General features: G+C 38.8%; 1 protein-coding gene across 1 annotated transcript; it reads right to left on the bottom strand.

Moving 5' to 3' along the window:
• Nucleotides 1-553: 553 nt before the first annotated feature.
• Nucleotides 554-11,781, bottom strand: slc6a1b (solute carrier family 6 member 1b). The gene is made up of 15 exons (XM_026306071.1): nt 11,694-11,781; nt 9,822-10,256; nt 9,383-9,514; nt 8,889-8,989; nt 8,327-8,436; nt 7,792-7,924; nt 6,721-6,855; nt 5,983-6,086; nt 5,297-5,421; nt 4,770-4,882; nt 4,332-4,463; nt 3,068-3,170; nt 2,856-2,956; nt 2,521-2,688; nt 554-764 (listed from the first exon to the last, which is right to left on the bottom strand). Exons 2-15 carry the CDS (start codon nt 10,066-10,068, stop codon nt 651-653), a joined length of 1,818 nt encoding a protein of 605 aa, XP_026161856.1. The 5' UTR covers nt 10,069-10,256; nt 11,694-11,781; the 3' UTR covers nt 554-650.
• Nucleotides 11,782-23,324: the final 11,543 nt, after the last annotated feature.

Genomic DNA, 23,324 nt, shown 5'->3' with positions numbered 1-23,324 from the left:
GCAGGATCCTGCAAGGGAGTGATAGTCCGGCTTAATTCTATTTTACACATACAAGCAGATTTGGCCTTACCTGTTGCACATTCCCATATTGGCTTTGCCTTAAATTGGTCAATAATCAATTTTCACTTTACAAACTTTCAAACAGATTTTTTTTTTCCTCTTACTACACTGCATTCAGTATAATGTATTTATTTAATGTACAAGCAAAATGCATTTAACCAAAATTTCTCTTTGTACAGTAATTGTAGTTTAGTAGATTTATTAATATCTTCAAAGTAGCACAATACTATTGAATCAATGCAGGCCTCCAATTTTAAATTATATATCAATATACAGTAATTTCCTAAGTCACATTTCCTTTTCTAAAAAGACTAAATTTTTTTTTTTTTTTTTTGCATAATGAAATTCATAATGTCACAACAACTTTGCCGGGTAGTTTCTTTTTCCTCATAAGTATTATAACTCTGTATTATACAAATAAACAGGAAAACCCCTAAAAATAACTGTGTAATCAGGTTGGTCTCACATGTCCCCAGGAGGTAGGTGAATAAAATCAGACGTAGAAGTCTGGTGGTCGTTCCCAACCTTGATCACGTATCTTCTGTAGTGAAGTGCCAGTCTGGCTGTCGAGACAGAGATGGAAGAGGTTTCTAGATGTAGGCTTCCTCATTGGCAGGGTTCTGGCTCTGGTTTTCTGTCTGCTGATCCGGGCCATTTTCCTGAGCCTTCACCAGTGTCAAAGGCTTGATCATCTTCCGCAGACGCTGAGAGGGAGAAACACAGGGAGGAGCAGTGACACTACTGATATCATACATGTACATATACAGCTTAAAAATGAAATCACAATGACACACTGTCCTATACTATAATTAAGGACTAAACAGCTGCAAAGGTTGTTATTAAACCCACAAACTGAAATAAAACACACGGGCTACAGAGCTGTGAGCTTGAAGAATGCAAGGTCTCAGGGTGTAAGCGTAAACAGCAAAAAAAAACAACAAATTAATACAGCATGGAATTTGGCTACTGAAAAAAGTAAAGACCATTATTTATGACACTCACAAATGCTTCACTGATGCATGTTACTAAGGCCACAAATCAAAATATCCCCAATGTGGTGAATCTTCCATCCTTTCGACTATAGATTTTGTTGGACCCGTGCGCTGCGAAACAGTAGGCATTTATACGGAGTGTTTGTGAAACTAAGCATTCGCCTGGATGCAGAACACTAATCAGCTTGCTGATTGCTACAATTAGACAATCAGCCATCAGCTGGTACTGCAGGATCTGACACCTGCACATCGCCTCTGACAGCCTGTGTTGCACTGCCTGCAATTATGGCCCATTTATTCTGTCAGTGGTGGCTATAATGCGATATCTGTCAATGTGTCACTAAGGACTGCATAGACGTAAGGTTATTATTCGGCACATTGATGATGACTGCAAATCAAAAAGCTCTTAATGTAAATGGTGTTCCGGAAAAGGCATTATCTACCATTGATTAGGATCATCAGATCAAAAAAAATGCTGTGCACAATTCTGTTACGCAGAAATGAATAGAATTTACTAAGAAGCCACTGGTTGTGCAGCAGAAGAGGCATTTTAAATTGTTTAACAGAGCTAATTAGAAAGTCTATTTTACTAATCCTTTTATCAGTCCTCTACTCTTCATGGCAATTTGTCACATCTTTACCCAGCATGCCTGTGTGTTTTCTCATTACAAAACGTTTGAATCACATTGCTGCAGCGAACCTGCAATGCACAGAACAGAATCATACTGGCCTACGCAGGCATTTACACATCCAGTGTGAAGAGTCTTTTGCCTGAATGACATCTTAGTTACTACTTCCACTGCCAGCAATTATTTAAATGTTTAAAATGTAAGTGAACATGAAATGTGTTATGTATCAGTGTATTCTGATAAACACATTTAAGCCAGTCTGCATTGGCAAAGATCTACAAAGTGACCTTAAGTGTTAATCCAAGCTTCCCCCCATGGTCAAAACTGATCTGTTCTATAAAATCCCCAGGGCTTGTGCATTACATTTATCAGCACGCTCTAAATACGCCACCGTATTCCTGTGTTGGATTTGTCTACCATACAGAATGTAACAGTATTTCTGAGCAAGAAATCTTACACACTCACACAAGTAATCCACTTGAAACTCTTAGAGCCTGCCTCACTGTCGACCAGCTAATGGATGTGTGAGAGCCATAGAGCCAGGTGCACTGATACATACAGGAAATTCACAGAAAACTATGACTATCTATCTGCAAAGTACTAACCAAAACTAATGGTATACATACCCCAGCATAAAATCCAAGTGTGTTACTATTTTCAGAGTAAGTAAGTTTCAGTAAGTAAGCAAGCTACTGTACCTGTGAATTCTATTTGATTTCTTTACAAGGAAAAAAATAATACTAAATTCTATGCAGTGTAGTGCAAGTATGTATTACAGTAAGAACATGGTAATTATTGTTACTGCAGCATTTATTAGACTGAATCCACATTGATCTTACCTCTTTGTATGTGCCTTCAAGTGTGAGGAACATGTAACCCATGTAGCCAGGAATGAGGGTCATGGAGGATAGGGCCATAAACCAGCCAACGCCCTGACCCCAGGCTGGGAATACATATTCACCCATGGTGAGGGGAACCATCTGCACTGCACTAAACAAAAAGACCCCCTGTACAGGAAGGGACAAGATAATACATTTCAGCATCTTCATTATCACAAATATTTTATCATGTGGATATAACGTCACCTGGGACCTCACAAGCCTAAATAATATCCTGTTGGTGTCTGGTACCTTCTGGGTTAAATCTTTCATGTTTCCCACAGATGTAAACTTACAGCCACGACGAGTGGAGTGAAAACAACCCAGCAGGCCTTCCACCACAGACAGGGCCTGTAGCCGATCATTTCCTCGATGTTGTCATAGAATTTGTTCACACCTGGAACCAAACATAAAGCATAATGACTACAGTTTTTGCTGTCTTGGCGACAGATATGTCTGTTTTTGGATTAAAAGTTTACAAGATTGCAGATTCATAGGTGTGACTCACCATAGAACCATGAAATTGAGATGCACTCAAAGAAGACCAGGAAGAGCAGGGACATTCCACTAGCTGAGTAGTAATCAAATAGCTTGAACACATACAGTCCACCCTGTTGAAAGAGGAAGAGGAAAACAAGAGATAAAAATATTATATGACAGAAAAAAGGAAAAGGGGGAATAATACGGTAGCAATAATACAGTTGTATTGGATGTGCAAATCAGTCAAGTTGACATTGAAATGTGTTGGTAAGAAAAAAAAACATGATTTTGGATTTTGCTTTTGGCTGAGGACTCTTACATCTACAAATGTGAATCTTGTTATAAGGGTAGTGCTACAGGATGTCTAGTGGGGTCAACTAACCAATGGCTTTTATCCCCTTGGAAAAACAAATGTGCTCAGCTGATTTCATGGCGATCTCAGATATTCTGTGTGCAGAGGTGACATTTTGTCAGCATTGTGACTCAAGGGGAAAACTCAGGAAGCCTACAAAATGGAAATAGTTTCCTCTCTGGGGAATACGGATGTGCTCAGTAAATTTCATGGTAATCTGGCACTCACGCCTTAATTAACTTTTTGTGAATAAGTGAAAGGTTTTGCCAAATGGTGGCACTAGACAGTAGCACAGGTGATTACCATAACTGTCAGGAATCGCTGCGAAGGCTACTTTAATAAAAATCCAAATTTCATGGCTTGTAGGTGTGAAACATCACAGTGGACAAAAGTGTCAGAAAGACAGACAAATCAACTGACCACATCCTCATCCTAGAGATTCCCTAGAAGGAAAATTTGTTATTGTATGTTCACAGACAGCAACATGATGCTAAATGACCTGAACCGCTTTGGCTAGGACCTGCACACCCAGAGTGAGTCTGACCTCTTCACATTTTATCTTTGTTACACTTTGGATTGGATATGGGTACCATTTGGTGAGCTGAGTGGTCAACCTATCTGTGTAAACAGTCTTTCAGGGTACGAGGTCATACTGAGGTCATGCCACTCGCATCATGTGGGACATGTGGAAAATATTTTATGATCCTGTGACAAAGCCAAGCCAACAACTGCCAGGAACTATATTCAATGTAAGTGTGTTTCTGTATTTTTTCAGGTGTTTAAACCTGCACTTCATAGACTTACACAGCAATTGTTCCGCCACAAAAATCAGTTTAATCAATCAGTGTTCCTGAACTAACTATCCAGTAATGTCTTGATGAGTTGGTCTATTTTTCAGTAAGGATGAAGATAGCTGTTATCTTTTTGATGTTGAATTTACCTGTGTGATGTTGGAAAGGCCGATGATGTAAGAAACAAGGCAGACAACTGCAATGAAAATCTCTCTGCGGTTTCGGAGAAGTTGAGGGAATTCATCAACCAGTGCAGTGATGAAGCCTTCCACGGTGCAGAACTGGAGAGATTGTAGAGTCATGTTGAAACTGTGTTACGTAATACTCTGTTGTCACAATAAAAATATTAGGTCAGTTGCTACAGTTTAAAACTTACATGAATGAAAAGAGTAATAGGATTATTATTACAATTATATCAGTGTCTTTACATGGCAATGACATATCATGAAGGTTTCCACTGAGAAGCAATAGAATCCCAACCCTAAGTATTACTTTTACTTGTATTTTTGACACAAACTAAATATGACCGTTGTGATAATTGCAGTCTAAAAGCCACAACTGAGACCATTGCTGTTTATTATATTTACCTGGCTGTCGATTCCCAGCATCAGTAGCATAGAGAAAAAGAGGATGGCCCAGAGGGGAGAGATGGGCAGCTGAGTGACGGCCTCAGGATAAGCCAAGAATGCCAAGCCAGGTCCTGATAAAAGACAAATATTAAGGACACTGGGACACAATAAAAGGTAAGTTACAGTTTCGTCATACCCAGCTATAATTGGTTTAATAAGTAGTGACATTTTTAAAGCTAGGTAGTCCAGTAATTATTGGAATACTGGATAAAAGAAGAAGCTACAATGAATTCAAGTCAAAAATGTCCTTTAGAGAAAAAATGAGTCCATGCTGAATGTCAAAATTAAATATTTAAAAAAAGGTTAGGGGAAAAACAGCAAGCAGTTTTTTATTTTTATTTTAAAAAACCGAGCTGACATATAGCTAAAATTTCCCTTTCCGGGTGAAAGGTGAACATTTCTAGCAATTTCACTCATTTTAGCACAGTTCTTCCCCTTCTCTGTGCTTATTGTCACTATCGAGTTTCAACATTGATTGCAATTACCTGAGGCTGCCACATCAGCAATGGGTCTCTTTGTTACATTGGCCATGAATCCCACAATGGAGAAGATGACAAAGCCTGCGAACATGCTGGTGAAGGAGTTGATGCAGCAGACAATGACAGAATCTCTGTAGGGGAGAGACACAGCGTCAGGCAACCATTGTCACGGCTGTATCAATTCCTTATCAACCTGTCACACATTGTAGGGAGGTTTTGGGGGAAGGGGCTGTGAAGCGCCATTTTGCATCCTGCTGCAGCTGAAGAGATTTGTATTGACCTGTTCTTTTAAAATGTCAGTGAGCCCCAGCGGTTTCATACTATATACATACAGTATGTACAGTACAGTAGTTTGGCTTGCAGACTGATGTTTACCCTACAATGCGACAGTGGCTGAGCCAAACCAAACTCTGTGCCTACGAGAGGGAAAACAGGGTAGAGCCAAAATAATCAAACGGCTGAGAAAGCTGGAGGCTCAAATAGTCTCAAAATAGAAAGGTACAACTGACACTATGTTGCCAGGAAACCAAAAATAATCCCAGAAAGAAACATCTGCACAGTTGTCTTTAATAAAAAAAAAAAAAAAAGATGTGTTAGTACAGGATGAGAATGAGACGCTACAAATTTTCCTCTCCTCCCTTTCGTTTACGTGATAAATACACCTTAACTGCAACATTCTGTGAATCATCTACCTGTATACGTTGTTGTTGAAGGGATTGTAGCTGCCGAGAGCAATCAAAGAGCCTAATCCCAGCCCATAGGAAAAGAAGATCTGAGTGGCAGCATCCAGCCACACCTGAGACAGAGATTAGGAAACACGTTTAAATACCAGGTGTAGACTCAGAGCTCTGGGAAAGTTGATGCTGAATAGAGAGTTTTATCTTTCTGTTTCTGTGACCTCCTTTGTCATTTGAGCTAATTTAAGTGGTTGCACTGATCAAGCCGTGTTCTCAAATGTGTCTTGCCTCTAACAAACCTTTGATGTAATGGCACGAACTGAGAATAAATAACTTTGTGATTGTGTCACTCCTAAGTGCTGTCAATTTACACTTGGTCCTATTTGATCTACTCTGATTCCATTACATCCCGTCTTCATCTGGCCTGATATCGTGTTCTACTTGAACTTTAATGATGTAGCTAAGTACTTTATTCACAGTGTTTGCAGAAGAAAACACAACAATCTAATAATCAATCAGAATTATGAATTTACTGAGAATATGTTTGTTTAGGGCCTGCACAGAGGGGCTGATGGTAGGATTTGATGTCAACGGCATGTACAGGGTCTGCAAACAGTCTATGAAATTTTGCCTCAAAAAGCCAAAATTAATTGAACTTCAACCAGTCTTAATCTCTGCAGATTAATGGTGGATTTTTTTTAATCATCTGGGCCTGCAGAAAAAGTGATCAGGTGAAGGAGAAAGCATCGATACCTCAGACTCCTTAAGTTTGTTAAAGTCTGGTGTGATATAGAAGAGGATCCCATCAAATGCACCAGGTAGACTGACACCACGACAAAACAGGATGAACAACATGAAGTAAGGGTATGTGGCTGAGAAGTACACCACCTGTGGGAACACAAAGTATAATATTGTCTCTCTAAACTATAACTATCTTTTGAAAATCACATAACTATCAAACAGTGTAGTACTTGGAATATTTGTCATGCCAGGGAGCAAGAAGAGCAAGCCACTTAATCGTTCACCTCATCATGAACAGTGTTACTGCGGCACTATCCTCACAGCACACCACAGCACAATGACCTAGTCAGCCATTCCCCAGAGGCGAGATGACCCCAGAATAGTTGGGTTCAGCGCACACTCACAGTGCACTATTTCTCTTCTTATCTGAACTAATTTTACAGTGGCCTATCAAAGTCAACACATTGCAGATTACTAGTGAGAAAAATCCTATGGCCACCACAAAAAAAAAAAAAAAAAAAATCATGAAATTATTCAAACAGTTATTATCATAGTGAAAAATAAACAAGCATGACTACAAAGGTGAATAAAAAGAAAGCACAAATGATGTAAATATGTAGCTCAGTGGGCAGTGGCCAAGTTTAAGTCTTTGTTTTCCTTTATGGAAAATGTTGGTCAGCCTTTAAATGTATATATAGGATGTTTGGGATTAAATTTAAAATGTTGTATTGTAGTTGAGAGTGTCTGCGTATTAGTTTAACTTAAAAAAATGTGATATTTTCAAATATTTCATGAGAGTAAACTTTATTAAACTACAAAACGGTTTTATTTAGAACTTAAATTTTAACTAATCCAACACTAAATGTAAACCAAAACCAGTCAAATCATATAAATAAATGGTTAAGTGAAGTTATGTAATCACAAATCCCTGTTTGAACAATAATCCAACATGTTATTGTGCCAGTTCTTTGACCTTGAGAAATTAGTTTAATGCAAGCAATACAAGTAAAAATGATACATATTCAGTTATCGGATTTTATTTGCCCAACTTTATTTTTGTCTTTGTTTAATCCTTATACTTACTTTGCCAGTCCAGCTGACCCCCTTCCAGATACAGAAATAGACGAGCACCCATGCAATAGCAAGTGTGATAGCCAGTGGGATCCTGACTTCTCCTGGCTTCTCCAGACCATCAGTCAGCTGGTGCATGTTACGTCTGCAGGGAACAAGTAAAGTGGCCTTAATACAACACACAAATGCATCCTTGATTGCATACATACAGAACCCATGGATATCATGAAGACCATTTCCATTGCTTTCTTTTCTCATTCCTAAAGCTTTTTTAAGGCAGTCACAGGAAGTCATGTGTGACTATGCACATTTTTTCCTAGGCTTGTTTAAGGTCATTTGTTGTATGTGCAAATGATTCTCTTATAGAGCTATCCAGGGATTAGTAAAGAATTTGGTGAACCACTGGCTCATCAGGGGCATAAAGCCACATTTGCCTCTGATCTCTGATCAAGCCTCATTATGCAAAGTTGGGACCATGACCTTTGAGTGGAGCTAAAATGTTCAGCACAGAGAAGTGAACTAAACAGACTTTTTATGTCCAGCTTACTCCCAGAACTCCACCACAGCACTGGTGAGGTTTCTGGTGTCTGCGATGCTGTAGTTGGTGTAGCAGCGGTCTGTGTTCCAGGGATTGCCACAGGTTTGCCATGGCAGCTCCTGAAAATTAAAGAAACAAAAAAATCACACAGACAGCTCTTTTTACTTGGACCACTCTCCCACCGCTGGGTCCCATTCTCTCTGGCTGTCAAGCAGCCAAGACCATGATACTCATTGGGGACACTGAGATTTCATGCTTTTCTCAGAGGAGTGAATGCCTCATCACCAAATGCATTTATCAATACCTTGTGTAAGGCGCTAATTATGTGGGAAAGGAAGTAATAAATGTCATAGTCTGTTAAAGCCTGTGTACCCTTACATAAGAGTTGCTGGCAAACAGAATTTGCCACATTGCTAAAAGGTTTACTGTGTAAAAATACAACCTTGAACAAATAAAAGACAGAAAAGAACAAAAGAATTAAAAAAAAATTGTGTTTCTGATTTAAATGGTCTTTTCATTTATCTTTTTTTTTCTTTTGAGAAAACAGCAGGAATAAGAATCAAATACTCACAGCAGTGAAGGAATTGTACAGATAGTAAAGAGCCCAGGAAATGATTACAATGTAATAGATATTGAGCCAGAAGGACAAAACAGCAGCAGCCAGACCCACACCTGAAACAATGGGAGAGTATAGCCACAGGGTTACATTTGAGCTGAACTAAGATGGAAATAATAAAAAAATATAAGACATTTTTGAAAGGTTTTGTTATTAATGGGGATCAAACGTTGGCTCCAGTATGAATTTACAATGCCCCCACATCCCCCACCCCATCCATCCATCCATTTTCCATACCCGCTTATTCCTTAACCAGGGTCACGGGATCTGCTGGAGCCTATCCCAGCTCTCTTCGGGTGGAAGGCAGGGGTACACCTTGGACAGGTATCCCCCACCCCTCCTCCCCAAAACAATGTCTGTCTATGTCTTTAACCTGGCCTTCCTGAAGCTGCCAATTAACATAAAAAACAGAATTTGTGGACTTAAATAAAACGCAATAGTGTCTTTACCTTTGAACATGGGGGCCAGTTTCCACACACCAAGCCCTCCAATAGAAGTGTACTGACCAAGAGCCGTCTCCAGAAAGAACAGGGGCATGCCAGCAAATATGAGGGTCAAAAAGTAGGGAATCAAGAAGGCCCCTGAATGAGAGGTGAGAGGTAAAGGTGAATAACTGAACATAAGCCATAAAACATTACCATTCAAAAATAATCCAGATATGATATTTGGTAAAAGGGGTGTACGACTTCACACTGCAGCCAGATCACCTCACAGGCTCTCGCTTGTGCGCAATTACGCACGGCTACGAAAGTAGAAATAGCACTTGACGTGTATTTTAATCTAAAAAAAAAAAAACTCCGGGAGCAAACTGGCAGGTTTTGATGTCGAGATCTTAGCACTCCGTTTGGTTTAGGGGTACATGGAAAATTGCCAAGAATTCCTGATTACCTCCTCCGTTTTTTCCACATAAATAAGGAAATCTCCACACATTTCCGAGTCCGATTGCGTATCCGACACAAGAGAGAAGAAAATCAAATTTTCCAGCCCACGTTTCTCTCTCGGGTATCTCCTTTTTCGTCTTCTGCACTTTCACCACCAAGGTTTTAGGTTTATCGTTTGGCGTGGTGCTGGGCGCGTCATTCGCCGTCTCCGTCATGACATGTCCGTCCGAAGCTTTGGTCCCGTTGGTGGCCATGGTCACTGTGCGTGTCGGATAGTCCTGGCCAGTGGAAAGGATCAGGTTTCAGCGCTGGTCCAGACAGAAAGCAGCTTCTCCGTCCCGTAAAACAGCTCCGAGACAACAGCCGAATAGAGACAAACACTCAGGGTAATGATTCAGGGCGATCAGGCGCAGAAACAGAGATACCTTAGCAGCGGTCCACCCTGGAAACATAATAACGACATAGAGACTTAAAGATGCATTAAAAAGTGAAATTAGAAGACATGAGTTAGAGGAGATATTTTTACTTGTTCCCCTGCAAATTTACTATTTTGAAATTTTGTTCAATTTGAGTAATTCTGCTGTTAAAGATATTCACATTATAAAGTAATATGTGTTTCTGAATTGCAGCTGAAAGTGGAATTACTTTTTCCCTATTAACGGAGCAATTTGATGTTTTTGGAAAGAATAATATAACATGTTTAGAATTGGTTATTTAAAAGAGAGTGTGATTATCTGCATTGAAAAAAAGCATAATATTACCGATTTTTTTATTTAAAAAGTCATTTTAGTTATATCCACTTGGGAGGGGGGGAAAAAATCTGCCTCAGGATCTGTGAACTACACTGAATCAAATAAAGACTTCTCCTGCAATAAGAATCACTTTTCATTGCCTGGTGTGAATGCGTGTTAACAGGAATTTAGAGACTGCTCTTGTACTTGATTCATTATGCTGTAAATTTGGCGGCCCACTTCCCACTGCTCCTGCCCAAGAGAAGAGCAATTAAACACATTTAGGAGTCAGACGCGACGATCATGTCTAATGAAACACTTTGAGAGGCTGACGACCACTGGGCTTTACAGCTTGAAGAGCCATTTTTATCAAATATCTGTAGACTTGAATTAAAATAGGCCTACATATATATTTTTTAATTGCCTATGTATTAAAACTAATGGAGTTAGATTCGCTTTTTAGTAAGGCCCTGCATTTCCATCCATCCATCCATTATCTATACCCGCTTATTCCTTGACCAGGGTCACGGGGATCTGCTGGAGCCTATCCCAGCTCTCTTTCGGGTGGAAGGCAGGGGTACACCCTGGACAGGTCACCAGTCCATCACAGCCTGCATTTACAATATATGTTTTAATATATATTTATATTTTTTTCAACTTTTAAAAAAGATATATAGCCTATACATTCGCTCTCGCCATCATATCCGGTGCGTAATTGTGAAAAATGAGGCAACGCGTTTACAGCGATGCGTAAATATTTAGAAAAGTCTATTAGACTCAATTCGCACCAAATCTGTTGTTTCGAGTTCACGTAGCATTTGATTTCAAATAAACACGCACGCTAAAGACAGACGTCCATTCAGTGCATAAAGAATACTGTCTACGTTTTTTCCACACATCTCAGTCACATTTGGCACATAAAAAAACCACACAGACGCTGAGTCAAAGCATCAAATGCGCTAATTACGCTTATGAGTTAGGTCTGCGTCGCCATCAAGTGAAGTGCAGTCGCACATACGTGCGCACTGTCAAATTCAGCGTATCTGCAAATGCCAAATTTCTCACTTGTCCTCGCTTCTAGCATGTCGACAAAACACTAATCATTTCCCAGTTGATATAAAATCCTTAATGTATGAGAGGATACTTACAATAAAGTATTTTTCCTTGTCAGATTGTTTCCCTGATGGGGAAGAAGTTACTTCCTCGCACTTTTATAGAATCAGACCAAGATGAAAACTTTGCATCCAACGACAGCGAGCAAATCTATGATCCTGAGAGGGGGAGGATGGTGGACAAATGCGTCTTTGAGTGCGAGGTGCTGTCCTTAAAGGAGTGGTGCTGAAAGAGAGGAGGGGAGAAAAGACGGGAAAACGAGCTGCCGCCGTCCGAATTGAAGCGAGCAGGGACGTAACTAACAGGCAGCGCAGGATCCTCGCTCATCTACATACCGTCAATGTCACCTCAAAGTCGACCCTCCCCAACTCCAACATTTCCACCACTGAAATGGCAGCGGGTTTGCGAGAGGAGCATCATCTTGTCTCCAGGTTTTATATCCTTACTCCTGCAGATTTTTTTGTTTTTTTACATCAGCAACTTCTCTCCCCCTACACTCCCCCCTTCTCTCTCTCTCTCTCCCTTTCTGACTCTGAAGGGCCAGTGGATGCCTTAGTGGGTTACTTAACATCTTGATACTATCCTCTCTATGCCTTTGTTACAAGTCCACTCTAAAGATGACTAGATTCTATCAAGTTTCCATAAATAAATTTTACACATACTTAAAGGACAATTGTTCACTTTTTAATTTTCTACATTTGTATCCATCTGTGATTACTGGGGACAGCTTGTGGAAAAAAAATGCCACACTTCAAGCAGATACAGTGGAAGATGCTCTAGCTCCTGGCAAAACATGATTAGAGTCTCCCAGGCAATAAAGGGAGCCAGCATGTGTGAGATAAATTGAAAACTGTACATATAATCTTCTTAGCCTGCTGTCTTCAGAAATGAAATACCCTTGTGGAACATCCGGAATGAGCAGTCTTAATGCAGACTTCAACTCCCACATCAAGATCAATTATTAGGGTCTCACTGGGAGATTAGACTCTCATAGGGTTTAACACTTAAAGTTTGAGTTGTGTAACTACATAAGCACTAAACCAGTGTTAATGTTAATGTTACAATATATCATCTGCCTTTGGTGGTGACCAACGTGTGACTGATGCACAGTGATGGTGTATTTTTTTAAGTCTTTTGCAGTCATAAAGCTGTGAGGTGGAAGTTTATCATGATTTTAGATATTTAATCATCATAGTACGCAATATCATCAGTAATGTCCCCCTGCTCTGCTTAATCTTTCCCTTCCATCATTTAGCCTTTCTCTGCCATGCTGATAACCTGCTACTGAAAAGCCACACAAATGAGAGCAAACGAATGAATGCCCAGATGGTGAACCAATGAGGGGTGAGCTAACCTTCTAATGATTCTAAACAAAATGTAGCATTTCTAATCCCGACAGGCTGATTGGCCTCCAGGCTGGAGCACCTCAAATGTACAAAAAGCCTCCTGTTGGCCTGTAGCTTTCACATGAAGGGAATTCAGAATGCCACACTGATGAGCGCTGGTGGTGCAATGCTTGTGGCCCTGGCCCCACCTGATGGTGTGCCTGTGTGCAGTGGAGCTTGTAATTACAGAAGGAGGAGGTAGAAATAGAGACTACAATACAGGCAAATACACAATATACAATTCACGCATCCGTACCATAAAGCAGGCATCACGAAAGGGGGAAAGGAAGTGCTGTTACACAAACTTAGCAGAATTTTGCCTAGTCTGGAAAAACAGCGCTTCATAAAGCCACAGTTGCATACTAGTCATCACTAATAGTGGAAAATAGGAACAATCCCAGGTTTCTTTTCAGCACTGTAGCCAGGATGACAAAAAGTCACAGCTCTGTTGAGCCCAGTGTTCCCTTAGCTCTCAGCAGTGATGACTTTATGAGTTTCTTTACCAATACAATCATAACTGTTAGAGATAAATTTCATCAGATCCTTCCTGCAGCTGCCCCAGAACAATCTACTACTACAGTAGCTCTTGAATCATCTTTAAGACCTCAGTTATGTTTAGACTACTTCTTTCCCATAGATCTCTCTGAATTCACGTCAACAGTTGTTTTAGCAGCTCTCTTAGACCGCATCCCGACTAGACTGCTCATGGACATTGTGACACTAATTGACTCAGCTTTATTAGACCTGGTCAATTTGTCTCTAGTAAGAGACTGCATACCTCAGGTTTTTAAGACTGCAGTAATCAAACTGTTACTCCAAAAGCCCAGTCTTGATCCAGGTGTCCTCGCTAATTATAGACCAACATCCAACCAATGCTTTATCTCTAAAATTCTTGAAAAAGCTGTTACACTTACACAGGAATGAACTACATGAAGATTTTCAGTCAGGATTTAGAGCACATCATGGTACAGTACTATTAAAAGTCACCAATGATTGTCTCTTAGACAATGGACTCGAATCATGCATCTCTTCTTCGTTTCTTTCTCTGTCTGTAATTATACCACTGCTTTTGACAGTACATGTAGTTATAGTTTTTTGCTTTTATGTCATTGAAGGCGTTATGTTTTAAGGATTCTGTATCTGCTATATTTTTCTTTTGTGAAAGGATGTAATAAATCACTTTAAATAAAACCAACATTCTGTTATATTATTTTTGCTTTTGAAAGATTACAAAAATTGGTCTGTGTTTGCACACGTATAACAGATATAAAGATGCAGACATCTGAGACAGAAAGACAGAAAGGAGCCCAAAACTGTGGCTTTTCTCTTAATCCTAAAAAAAGCCTAGGTTATTTTCTGGTGGTGTATAGAGGGAGGGTTTGTTGTCAGGACTAGTTATGTGTAACACTGTGGACTGATGGAAATTGTCTGGCTCTTTATTGGTAAGTCAGTCAGGTAGGATGCTGTTAGGCCCCTCGAGAAGAGCCTTGGCACGACGTTTCCGCTCACATTGAAAAGACTGAGACACAGTGATGTGTCTGCTGCCAGGTTTTTAACAAAAAGAACCCAGGGTGCATTTCTAACTAAAAGGAAGGGTGGAAACACAGCAGCAAAGTAAAACAAATACTGGCTTCCCTCACTGTTCCCCTAGCCAGGGAGAAATACAGAGGTTGAAGTGGGAGACTATAAAAGTCTAAAAAGGCTATAATGTTCCTGCCAAGCTGGCTTATGCTGTGATTCTACTTCTTTCACTTGATTTTTTTTTCTTGAATCAATTACTATTAAATAACTGAATGGCCAGAATATCAGAGAAGTTTCAGACCAAGACATGTCCTGATGTGTAATGAGTAATGTATTGTCTGTCATTATGCCATGACATGTTTTGACCCCTTTCATGATGATCACAACCTTAACGACACAGGTTTCCAAGGTGCTATATGCAACATGTAATTCTCTATGTAAAGTGAATTAAGTGATGAACATAATTTTTTTTTTTAAATTCATTGTATCATTATGATTATGTAGGAGGAATTAAGTGAAACATCTTTGGCAGGGAATGCTTTTTTTAAGCTGATATATCAAATAAGAGAGCCTTTAGGAGAGCTTTCCCAACTACAGCTTAACTACGTTAGGTGTAAATCATTGCAGTTTATTGTAATTATTGCTGACAGGACAAGGATTTCAAGACAAGAATTTTACAGCAATCCATCACGTAATTGTTAAAAATTCATGGCAATCCAGCCATTAGTTGGTTTGATTTTTCACTATAAACTAAAACTGTCAACATAATGACTGTACTGCAGAAAAAGCCAGTGGATCACTAAAATAACAAATCATCCAGTGTGGACCATACATGTCTGCCAGCAGCATGGCTAAAAATATTTAAAAACCTATTCAAACAGACCCAGTATATGAGCATGTCTGTGTCACTGATATGCTTTTATTTACAAATTAATGAAAGAGCTATTGAATGAATAAAGGATTAAAGTGGTAATTAAATTAGATTTACATATTTGTTTATTCATTGCCACCACACACTTGATGCTTTTTACAGAGATTAACGAGATTTTGAATCACTCTTGACTCTGAATTTATTCATCATAAAACTGATTATGTTACCTTAAGGGCATTGCATTCTGGGTTGGTGACATGGTCAATTTTTGTTTGTAATGTGTCAGAAACTGCAAAGTTTGAATCATAAGTTACTACCAGCCACCACTACTAATAACAAGAGATAAACAAAAACAGCTGAAAATAATCATAAATCACCAACTCTGCTGTTGGTCATTTTTGTCACATTATTTGATTAAATCTGGTCAGTCAAAATTAAAATGAATTTAATAAAAAAGGTTACAGTTCAATATCACTGAACTTTAACCTTTATTGATTTAGAACAGTATATCAGTTTTGGCTCAATGCACCACTGGAATTATTGACTTACTATTAAAAATCAAAACTAAATGCTGTTCCTTTTTTCCAGTGCATCAGTGGACTGTATAAGAGCAATGCCAATATGCTTTCACATCAGGTAATACTATATTTCATTGTAAAGTTTTAATGGGGAGTTTTAATGGTCCATGTCAATCTGATGTTTCGTATGACAGAGCAGAACAGGGTCGGGGGTTTGGACGTTGGATGAGTGAATTTGTTTGGCTTGTAGCTGCTGAAACTCTGTTGGAGCTGTAACTGGGAGTGTTTCTGCTCAAATGGTTTGCATTGAATTTAATGTATTTCTACTAAAAAACAGAAATGAAAACTCAAATATAGCACTCTACGTTGCAATGGAATGCATCCTTTCATTGAGGTTGCAAGTCTGCTTCCAAAATCGTTTTCATGGGTTGTTACCCCTAGTTAAAGTAATTTAGGCAGATAGAAGGTGTCCATGAGTCGGGACTGATATTTAGACTTAATGGCTTTCAGACAATCTGCATTCACTGCCACCTGCACCCTCAACGCATGGCCATCTGATGTTGCCACCACAGCGGAGAAGGAAGACTGGAGACAGAAAGAGTGGAGGTTGTGATTGTTCTTACATCTCCCCTGTGCATTTTGGAGGATTACAGTAGCTTTTACTGTAATTCGAGATCGTCTTCAGAAATATTCACTGAACAACATCATTAAATTAGGTCAAAGGTAAAACTGGGCTCAATTTAATATAAAAAATCTCAACATTCTAAAAGGAAGCAAGAAGAGGAAAGTAAATCAATTCCATTCACATGACTGTTTAAATGCAAATCCCTGCTGTGATAAATGAAATATTCATTCAGGTGTTACTAGGCAACTGAGCTGTGGGCTTGGTTGGTCTTAGTCTTTTGGCCATATCTTTGGGACAGCTTTGAGGGCAAAGGCCATAGACAATGTGTCCTAAGAAACAAAGTGGGCCTAAAATTTTTGGGTCTGGAATTTAGGGACTCTCTCTTTAATTACTATTTTTAAGTATGACCAAACATTTAACACTTAATAATGACTTTAACAAGGCTGAAAGAAAGCATTTTGCTTTTAGGTAAGCTAAAGTCACAGGTATTGTCTCCTGCAACAGTCAGGAGCATTCAGACTGAGTTAACAGGCTGACATCGGAGAGAAAGAGGCGTCTTGATTGAAAACAACAGTTACAGTTTATGTTTGTACTGAGGGCCAAGACCTGAGGTGTTAGTTCCAGGGCAGATGAGCAAGACAGATAGCCAGAGGAAGAAGGCTTAAACAGAGAACCAGGGGCTGAAGCTCTTTTCAGTTTCAGAGCTGGTGTGCTCCTCCAGCTCCCCTGGGCTGCTGCTGCTGCTACAGCAGCTGCTGAAAGAGGCTTCATTAAGTTTTATAGAATCCCTATTATGCATCCTTAGATGAGGTTTCTAGGGGTTAATTTGAATTTGTTTTGCTCCATCAAATGCTTTATGTTGTTTTGCTGCCTAAAGCCTATAGGCTTTTTTTATGGACTTATGATTACTAAAATCCATAGTCCTGTATGCACTCCATGCAGTCTGACATTTTAGCTAGGGGCTAATTAGTACAGCAGCATAAATTTAACATTTTAACAATAAAATTGCTTTGGCTATAAGAACTATTGTTCGTATAGCACAAAAACAAAACTGCACGTATATACTGTATATTCACGCAATTATGACACCTTTTTTTTTTGAAAAATATAAGTGTATGGTATATGACAGTATATGATGACTTCACTGAGGAGTGAGATGTAATTGTTCTTTGTACTTTAATTTGGCTCCTTTTACTTTTTCTCCAATCACGTTTACAGCTGAAATGGTCAATACCCAGTGAGTTATTATACAGATAACTCCACTGCATCAGTCAGTTAATTTCCTTTGACCCCCTAAGAGTTTGATCTCTTGTAATTTTTAAATCCTTTCATTTGAAAAGAACAAGGCACAAAAAAATCACCATGTTCTTAAAATGTGAAATCAATTATTTTTGGTTAATGAAGTACAAAGTGAAAAAAATCGAAGTGAGCAAACTCTCACCTTAAGAATTACTGAATGCAAACAAAATATGCTGAAATTTTACACAGCTTTGCAATGCAGTCCTGGTGGCAAGCTTTGAATATGCTTTCTGATCGTGTGTGTGTGTGTGTGCATAATGTACTGTATGTTTATGAGTAGTTTTTCCAGTATATGTGTGTGTGTGTGTGTGTGTGTGTGAGGGTGATAGAAAATGAATCAGAGCAGGTGTCAGTAATCTCTCCATGCTCCCCTTCTTATCGCCTATTCACCCCAGCCGTTTCTATGGTAACAACTCAATGGATCACCACATGGATGACTGGTGCCAATCCACTAGTCATTGGCCTCATAATGGATGCCCACTCAGGGAAATAATTGTAAATTAGGACCGAGCAAAGCCTTGTCTGTATGAAATACATCACAGGCATATTTGAAACTTCTTGGTCTCCAGTTCTCACCACTTTTTAAACTTAAAGTTCAGGTTCAAGCTCAGGTTTTAGAAAGTGCATACAATTGTAAATAATTTATTTTTTGAGTGAGAAAAAACTTGCATGTGGGCTAGGCACCAGGTACCTACATGCTTAAATGTTTATTATGCTTAAATGATAACTTGCCATTATCTTTCTGTCCCTTCAACAGTTTTATAGTTTTAATCTGATTTTTAAAGCCCAAGGAATTTACACACATCGAAGTAGCTAAACATCACTAATTGTAAAGCTACAAATATAAATGTTTGACAATGCAGAATTCATACTTACATAAAATTAAATTGCTTGGAATTAACCAAATTGGATCTTTGATGATAGGTACAAATGGACAGAAAGAAAACAAACTCCTGCTTGTGGATTGGTTTCAGAACCACAGTGAAGTGGACAGCTCCACCTGAGGTGGCCCCGTCAGCCCTGGTTGCCTTGGTCCAAGGTGGAGCCATATGTCTTAATGACTATATATAATGGCTTGGACAAGACCCCACAGATGTAGGTTTCACACATCATCAAGTCATTGTTAAAAATCAATGTTGAGCAGTGTACGCTCAGAATTATACATGCATTACTCATGTAGGTAAAACGATTAGTGAGACAGCAGAAGATAAGGAGCAGAAAATACACAGAACAATTAAGGTTCACACAGGAAGACATTCAAACAACTGTCAAACAAAGCTGTAGTATTACCTGGAGCGTACATTTGAATGGATTTTTCTTTTAACCAAAAAAAGTTTCCTTTGTCTTACAATGATTCTTAGAAGTGACAGATTGCTCAGATTACCACCTTTGCATTCTAGGACAGGGAATTGTAGTGGTCTGCATAGCTGTGCAGGAGAAAATCACTGTCCTTAGTTTGACAGCTTGTCAGCAAATGTGACAATTAAAGAGTGGAGACTCTAGACAGATGCATGTCTGATGACCATGTTTGGATGTCTATTAAGACAGAAATATACAATCACCACCATCCATCAACAGCTCCATCCACCCCAAAGTCTGAACAAGTGATCAAGAAAGAAAGATACCATCTGTCCATCCATCCATTATCTATACTGCTTATCTTGTAGAGGGTCACTGGGGTCTGGAGCCAGTCCCAGCTGACATTGGGTGACAGGAGAAAGATATCAAATAAAGTCAGAAAATATATATGGTGAATGTCTTATATTTCAACTTATCCATTGTAGGGTGGCTAGTGTGCACTTTTCAAGATTGAATATACAACAATGCCATGTGCTTTTCCTCTGACTTAAAGATTTGCTTGGCCATCATAGCAACATACTGATGCAGACAAACCAAAAACATGTGGTCCCACTCTCACTGGCAATCAATCCTGCCAATTGAAGCACTATATGAGGGTGGTGACCACTATATATTGATCTTTTCTGTGTGATAAGTGTTCACAGTATGAATGCAGAATTATAGTTATGGCTTTTGAAAAATCATAGTAAGATATGATTTGTTGCAGGGGTGATATTGATTACTGTTCCAAAATCCCTGCTTGTCTTTTTATACAAAGGAACGAAACAACCTCGTATAACTGCATATTGTTGAGTTTTTTTTTACCTTGACAATAACATTGACTCTAACCTACAGTACTTGAATAAAAACAATACATAGCACTTTCACTGGCTTTTGTTCCCAGAGGTGTCAATTGTTGCTTGCAATCCAAAAATTTTTGGGGGGATAAAAAGTAGTCACTTTTTACAAAAAGAAACAATACTATGAAACAGGTTTTTAAGCCGTAACTATGGATCTGCTTTTATATTCTATATAAATATATATTTATATAAGATCATAAAACATTATTCCAATATTGTGCTGTCCATGGTCATGACCTGACTCATAGACCATGAAAAAGAATGGGGCAGACACAATTTCCAGCAGTTTAAAACAAATGTATTAACTAAAAAATAAATGTTCCAGGAAATGGAGAGTGTAAGTCAGTGAGTAATGTCAGTGTGGTCGAGTGTAGGCATAATGTAGTATTGTTGAAAGGTACAGAAACAAACAAATTAATTAGTGCCAGGAAAACAGGAGCATGGCAGGCAAAGAGCAAAATGGCCCAACAGAGCCTCACAACCAAGCTGTGCTAAATGACTGGGAGGCGCAGGATTTAACCCCTATATGACCAAAATCACAGGTGCTTTTACTCCACAATCCAATTCCACAGGCCAACGGCAAAATGTGAGAGACACAACCAAAGACAAACAGGCAAACACTCCAGGTGGGCTTCTAACACCAACAAAAAAATTAGAAGAAATAATAACTAAGTCAGGGAATTAATGATTAAACACAAACTACCTCTTGGAATTTAGGTAGGTTTTAATCTTTAACAACTCTGAGTCTGTGATCAAAGATGATATAATAGCCTCATGGCAATGAGAAAGCACACACTGATAAAAGATAATTGGCATGACAACAGTGTCTTTGAACATCATCACTCTGCCCTATTTCAGGATTCAGTCTGTAGGATATAGATATAGAAAAATCCATTACACCTTGAGAACATGAACAAGTCAATTTACAGAGAAGCTTGAAACTGAAGAATGAATAGAAAAAATGTATTGTTTTTCAGTTATATTATCTATCTAGATAATGAAAAGTGGTCAGTTTTTCATTGAAGCTATGGTGAGATTATTTTTATTTTATATCACAGTGTTTGTCTTGCTCCCTTAACAAGCTTTAGCATGAGTGTTAATTTACTCAACTGTGCTTATGCTACAAACTGGCATCTTAAAAACAATTCAATAATCCTCATAGTACCTTCTTGACCTAATGAAACTGTGGAGATCCCAGAATGATGACAGGTTTCATTAGGGCATATCATACACCAGTGGCAAACAGATGTTGTATTGTTCGATTTTCTTACCATCAGATCCAAAAAAACAATTGCAAGCTCTGTGTTAGTGCCAGTGAAATTTGTTCCCTTGTGCTGCAGTATCTTTTGGCTGTTATGACAAAAAGACATATCAGAGCTTCTAAATAGACATTTAGTATGAGGAGCAGATGTACTGTGACATGACTCTCAGAATGGCTGTCTGTTTGGCTAACTTGTGATGTAGACTGACAATGACAAGTGAAAAGGTTCCAGCGGGTGTTTTGTGGCTGAGCCACCCGTTCAAGCAGAACATGCATGGAGACCAAGCTAACCTTGCCTGAAGAACCTACATGCTTATGAAAGGCTGCAGCCAGATAAAGTGTAATATATTGTGACACATCACAGCACTGACACGCTTAAATTAATCTGAAACTAAGCAAATAACCCTTTTAAAGCTCCAAAAAAGCAATTGCAAAATACTAGCAATTACTGAGTGGCGCTAACGCCTACTGTTTGTGTAGGATGGATAAAGATCACCTCTGTCTCTATCTAAATATGTGCCCATAGTTTCACTTTATTTGCCCCCTAGTTATTTTACATTTTATGTGTAGAGTTAAAAAGTTCCCATTATGGAACTCAAATCTAACTTTTCTCATTCATTTTTATTTTATAAGAAGTTCATTGCTCCTCAGATAACTGTGTAGGTCACTGCTTGTAAACTGTAAATCAAATGGGGTAAATGTTAATGCACCTCTCAGGATGACACAAATAATTGCAATTCACTGATAATGTATTATAATGTATTATTGTTTCTTATCCACTGGCCTACCATGAGAATGTGACATAGTGGGAATAGAGGATGAGCAGACAGCGGATTTTAAAGGGCCGTCCCAGTGATTTAAAAAAAAAAAAAATGTGGGAACATGCAAGACACAGATTACTTAAAGTAAAAGTCAAAAGTGAAACAGCAGAGTTGCCTTTTAGTCCTTAGCATGAGACAAGCTTCATGAACAGTTCCAAATATTTGTATTACACCTTCCCTGTGTGTTGAAATTATTCATCATTGAAACTTCATTACCTCAGCTTGTATCACAGGTTTGCAGTCACATATGTAAATCTCAAACCCAATTCAATATAACCAAAAGGTGACACTACTATGACAATAGTATTTCTAATACTGAATATACTGAAAAATTCATATTTGACTATGCTCCAAAACCACAGTATAAATAATCATGTGTTGTCTCACTGGTTGTCTAGTCTGTAGTTCTTGTTTGAGCAGAGAAGACCTGTCTTCTTCTGGTCCAATTGTCAGATTAAGGGTTAACTGCAGAAATCCATTTCTTATGGACTATGCTTCTGTTTCCTGGGGCATTATGAAACTAACATGCATGATACAGAAATTGAGTATTAACAAAGAGCAGAATGAGAAAGTTACTGGGAGGAAACTAGAAACTAATATATGTGTGTGTGTGGTGGTGGTGGGGGGTGTGGGGGGGGGGTGACCTTGGATAATCAAGAGACACTGCAAAAATGAGAAAAAACATGGGACAAACAAGACAAGTATGATAAAAATGATTTATGAAGAGATACATAAATAAAGGTAACAGAAGGAAACAGAATAGTAGGAATGGTTGGAGGCAGTAGAGAATTAGCAAAAGCTAGGCGCTGCTGCTGGCTTAACTATCACATGTTTACATCACTGAAAGGTTACCATGAACAGTACTGACAGTTCTGCCTACCAGGCTCTGACTGGCATGCTTTACTCATAGACAGGAAGAAGAGAGAGTAAAGGGAAATAAAGAGCAAAAAGGAGAAATGAAACCAAGAGGGACAATACAAACAACAACAAAAAAAGAAAGAACCAAGAAAAGACGAAGATGCAGATGCAGATGTAAGAAGGTGGGCATGGGAAGGGAGGGTGAAATGGAAAAGGAACAGGGAGGAATAACAGACAAAAGAGGAGAAAAAGTCCAAGGGAGTGAAGGAAGGGTAACATAGAGACCTTAAATGAACAGAGATGATTGCG

The sequence above is a fragment of the Mastacembelus armatus genome, chromosome 5, assembly GCF_900324485.2.
Source record: "Mastacembelus armatus chromosome 5, fMasArm1.2, whole genome shotgun sequence".
NCBI lineage: Eukaryota > Metazoa > Chordata > Actinopteri > Synbranchiformes > Mastacembelidae > Mastacembelus > Mastacembelus armatus.
This window is presented reverse-complemented; position numbering and strand designations above follow the sequence as displayed.

Bases quoted from the DNA above. Each gene is read 5' to 3' on its own strand.
- slc6a1b (XM_026306071.1), bottom strand. From the start codon at position 10,068: ATGGCCACCAACGGGACCAAAGCTTCGGACGGACATGTCATGACGGAG. The intron at 7,925-8,326 runs GTAAGCTGGACA...TGTTCCCTGCAG, and splicing joins GCTGTGGTGGAGTTCTGGGA to ACGTAACATGCACCAGCTGA. The intron at 2,957-3,067 runs GTGAGTCACACC...GTTTGGTTCCAG, and splicing joins CTCAATTTCATGGTTCTATG to GTGTGAACAAATTCTATGAC.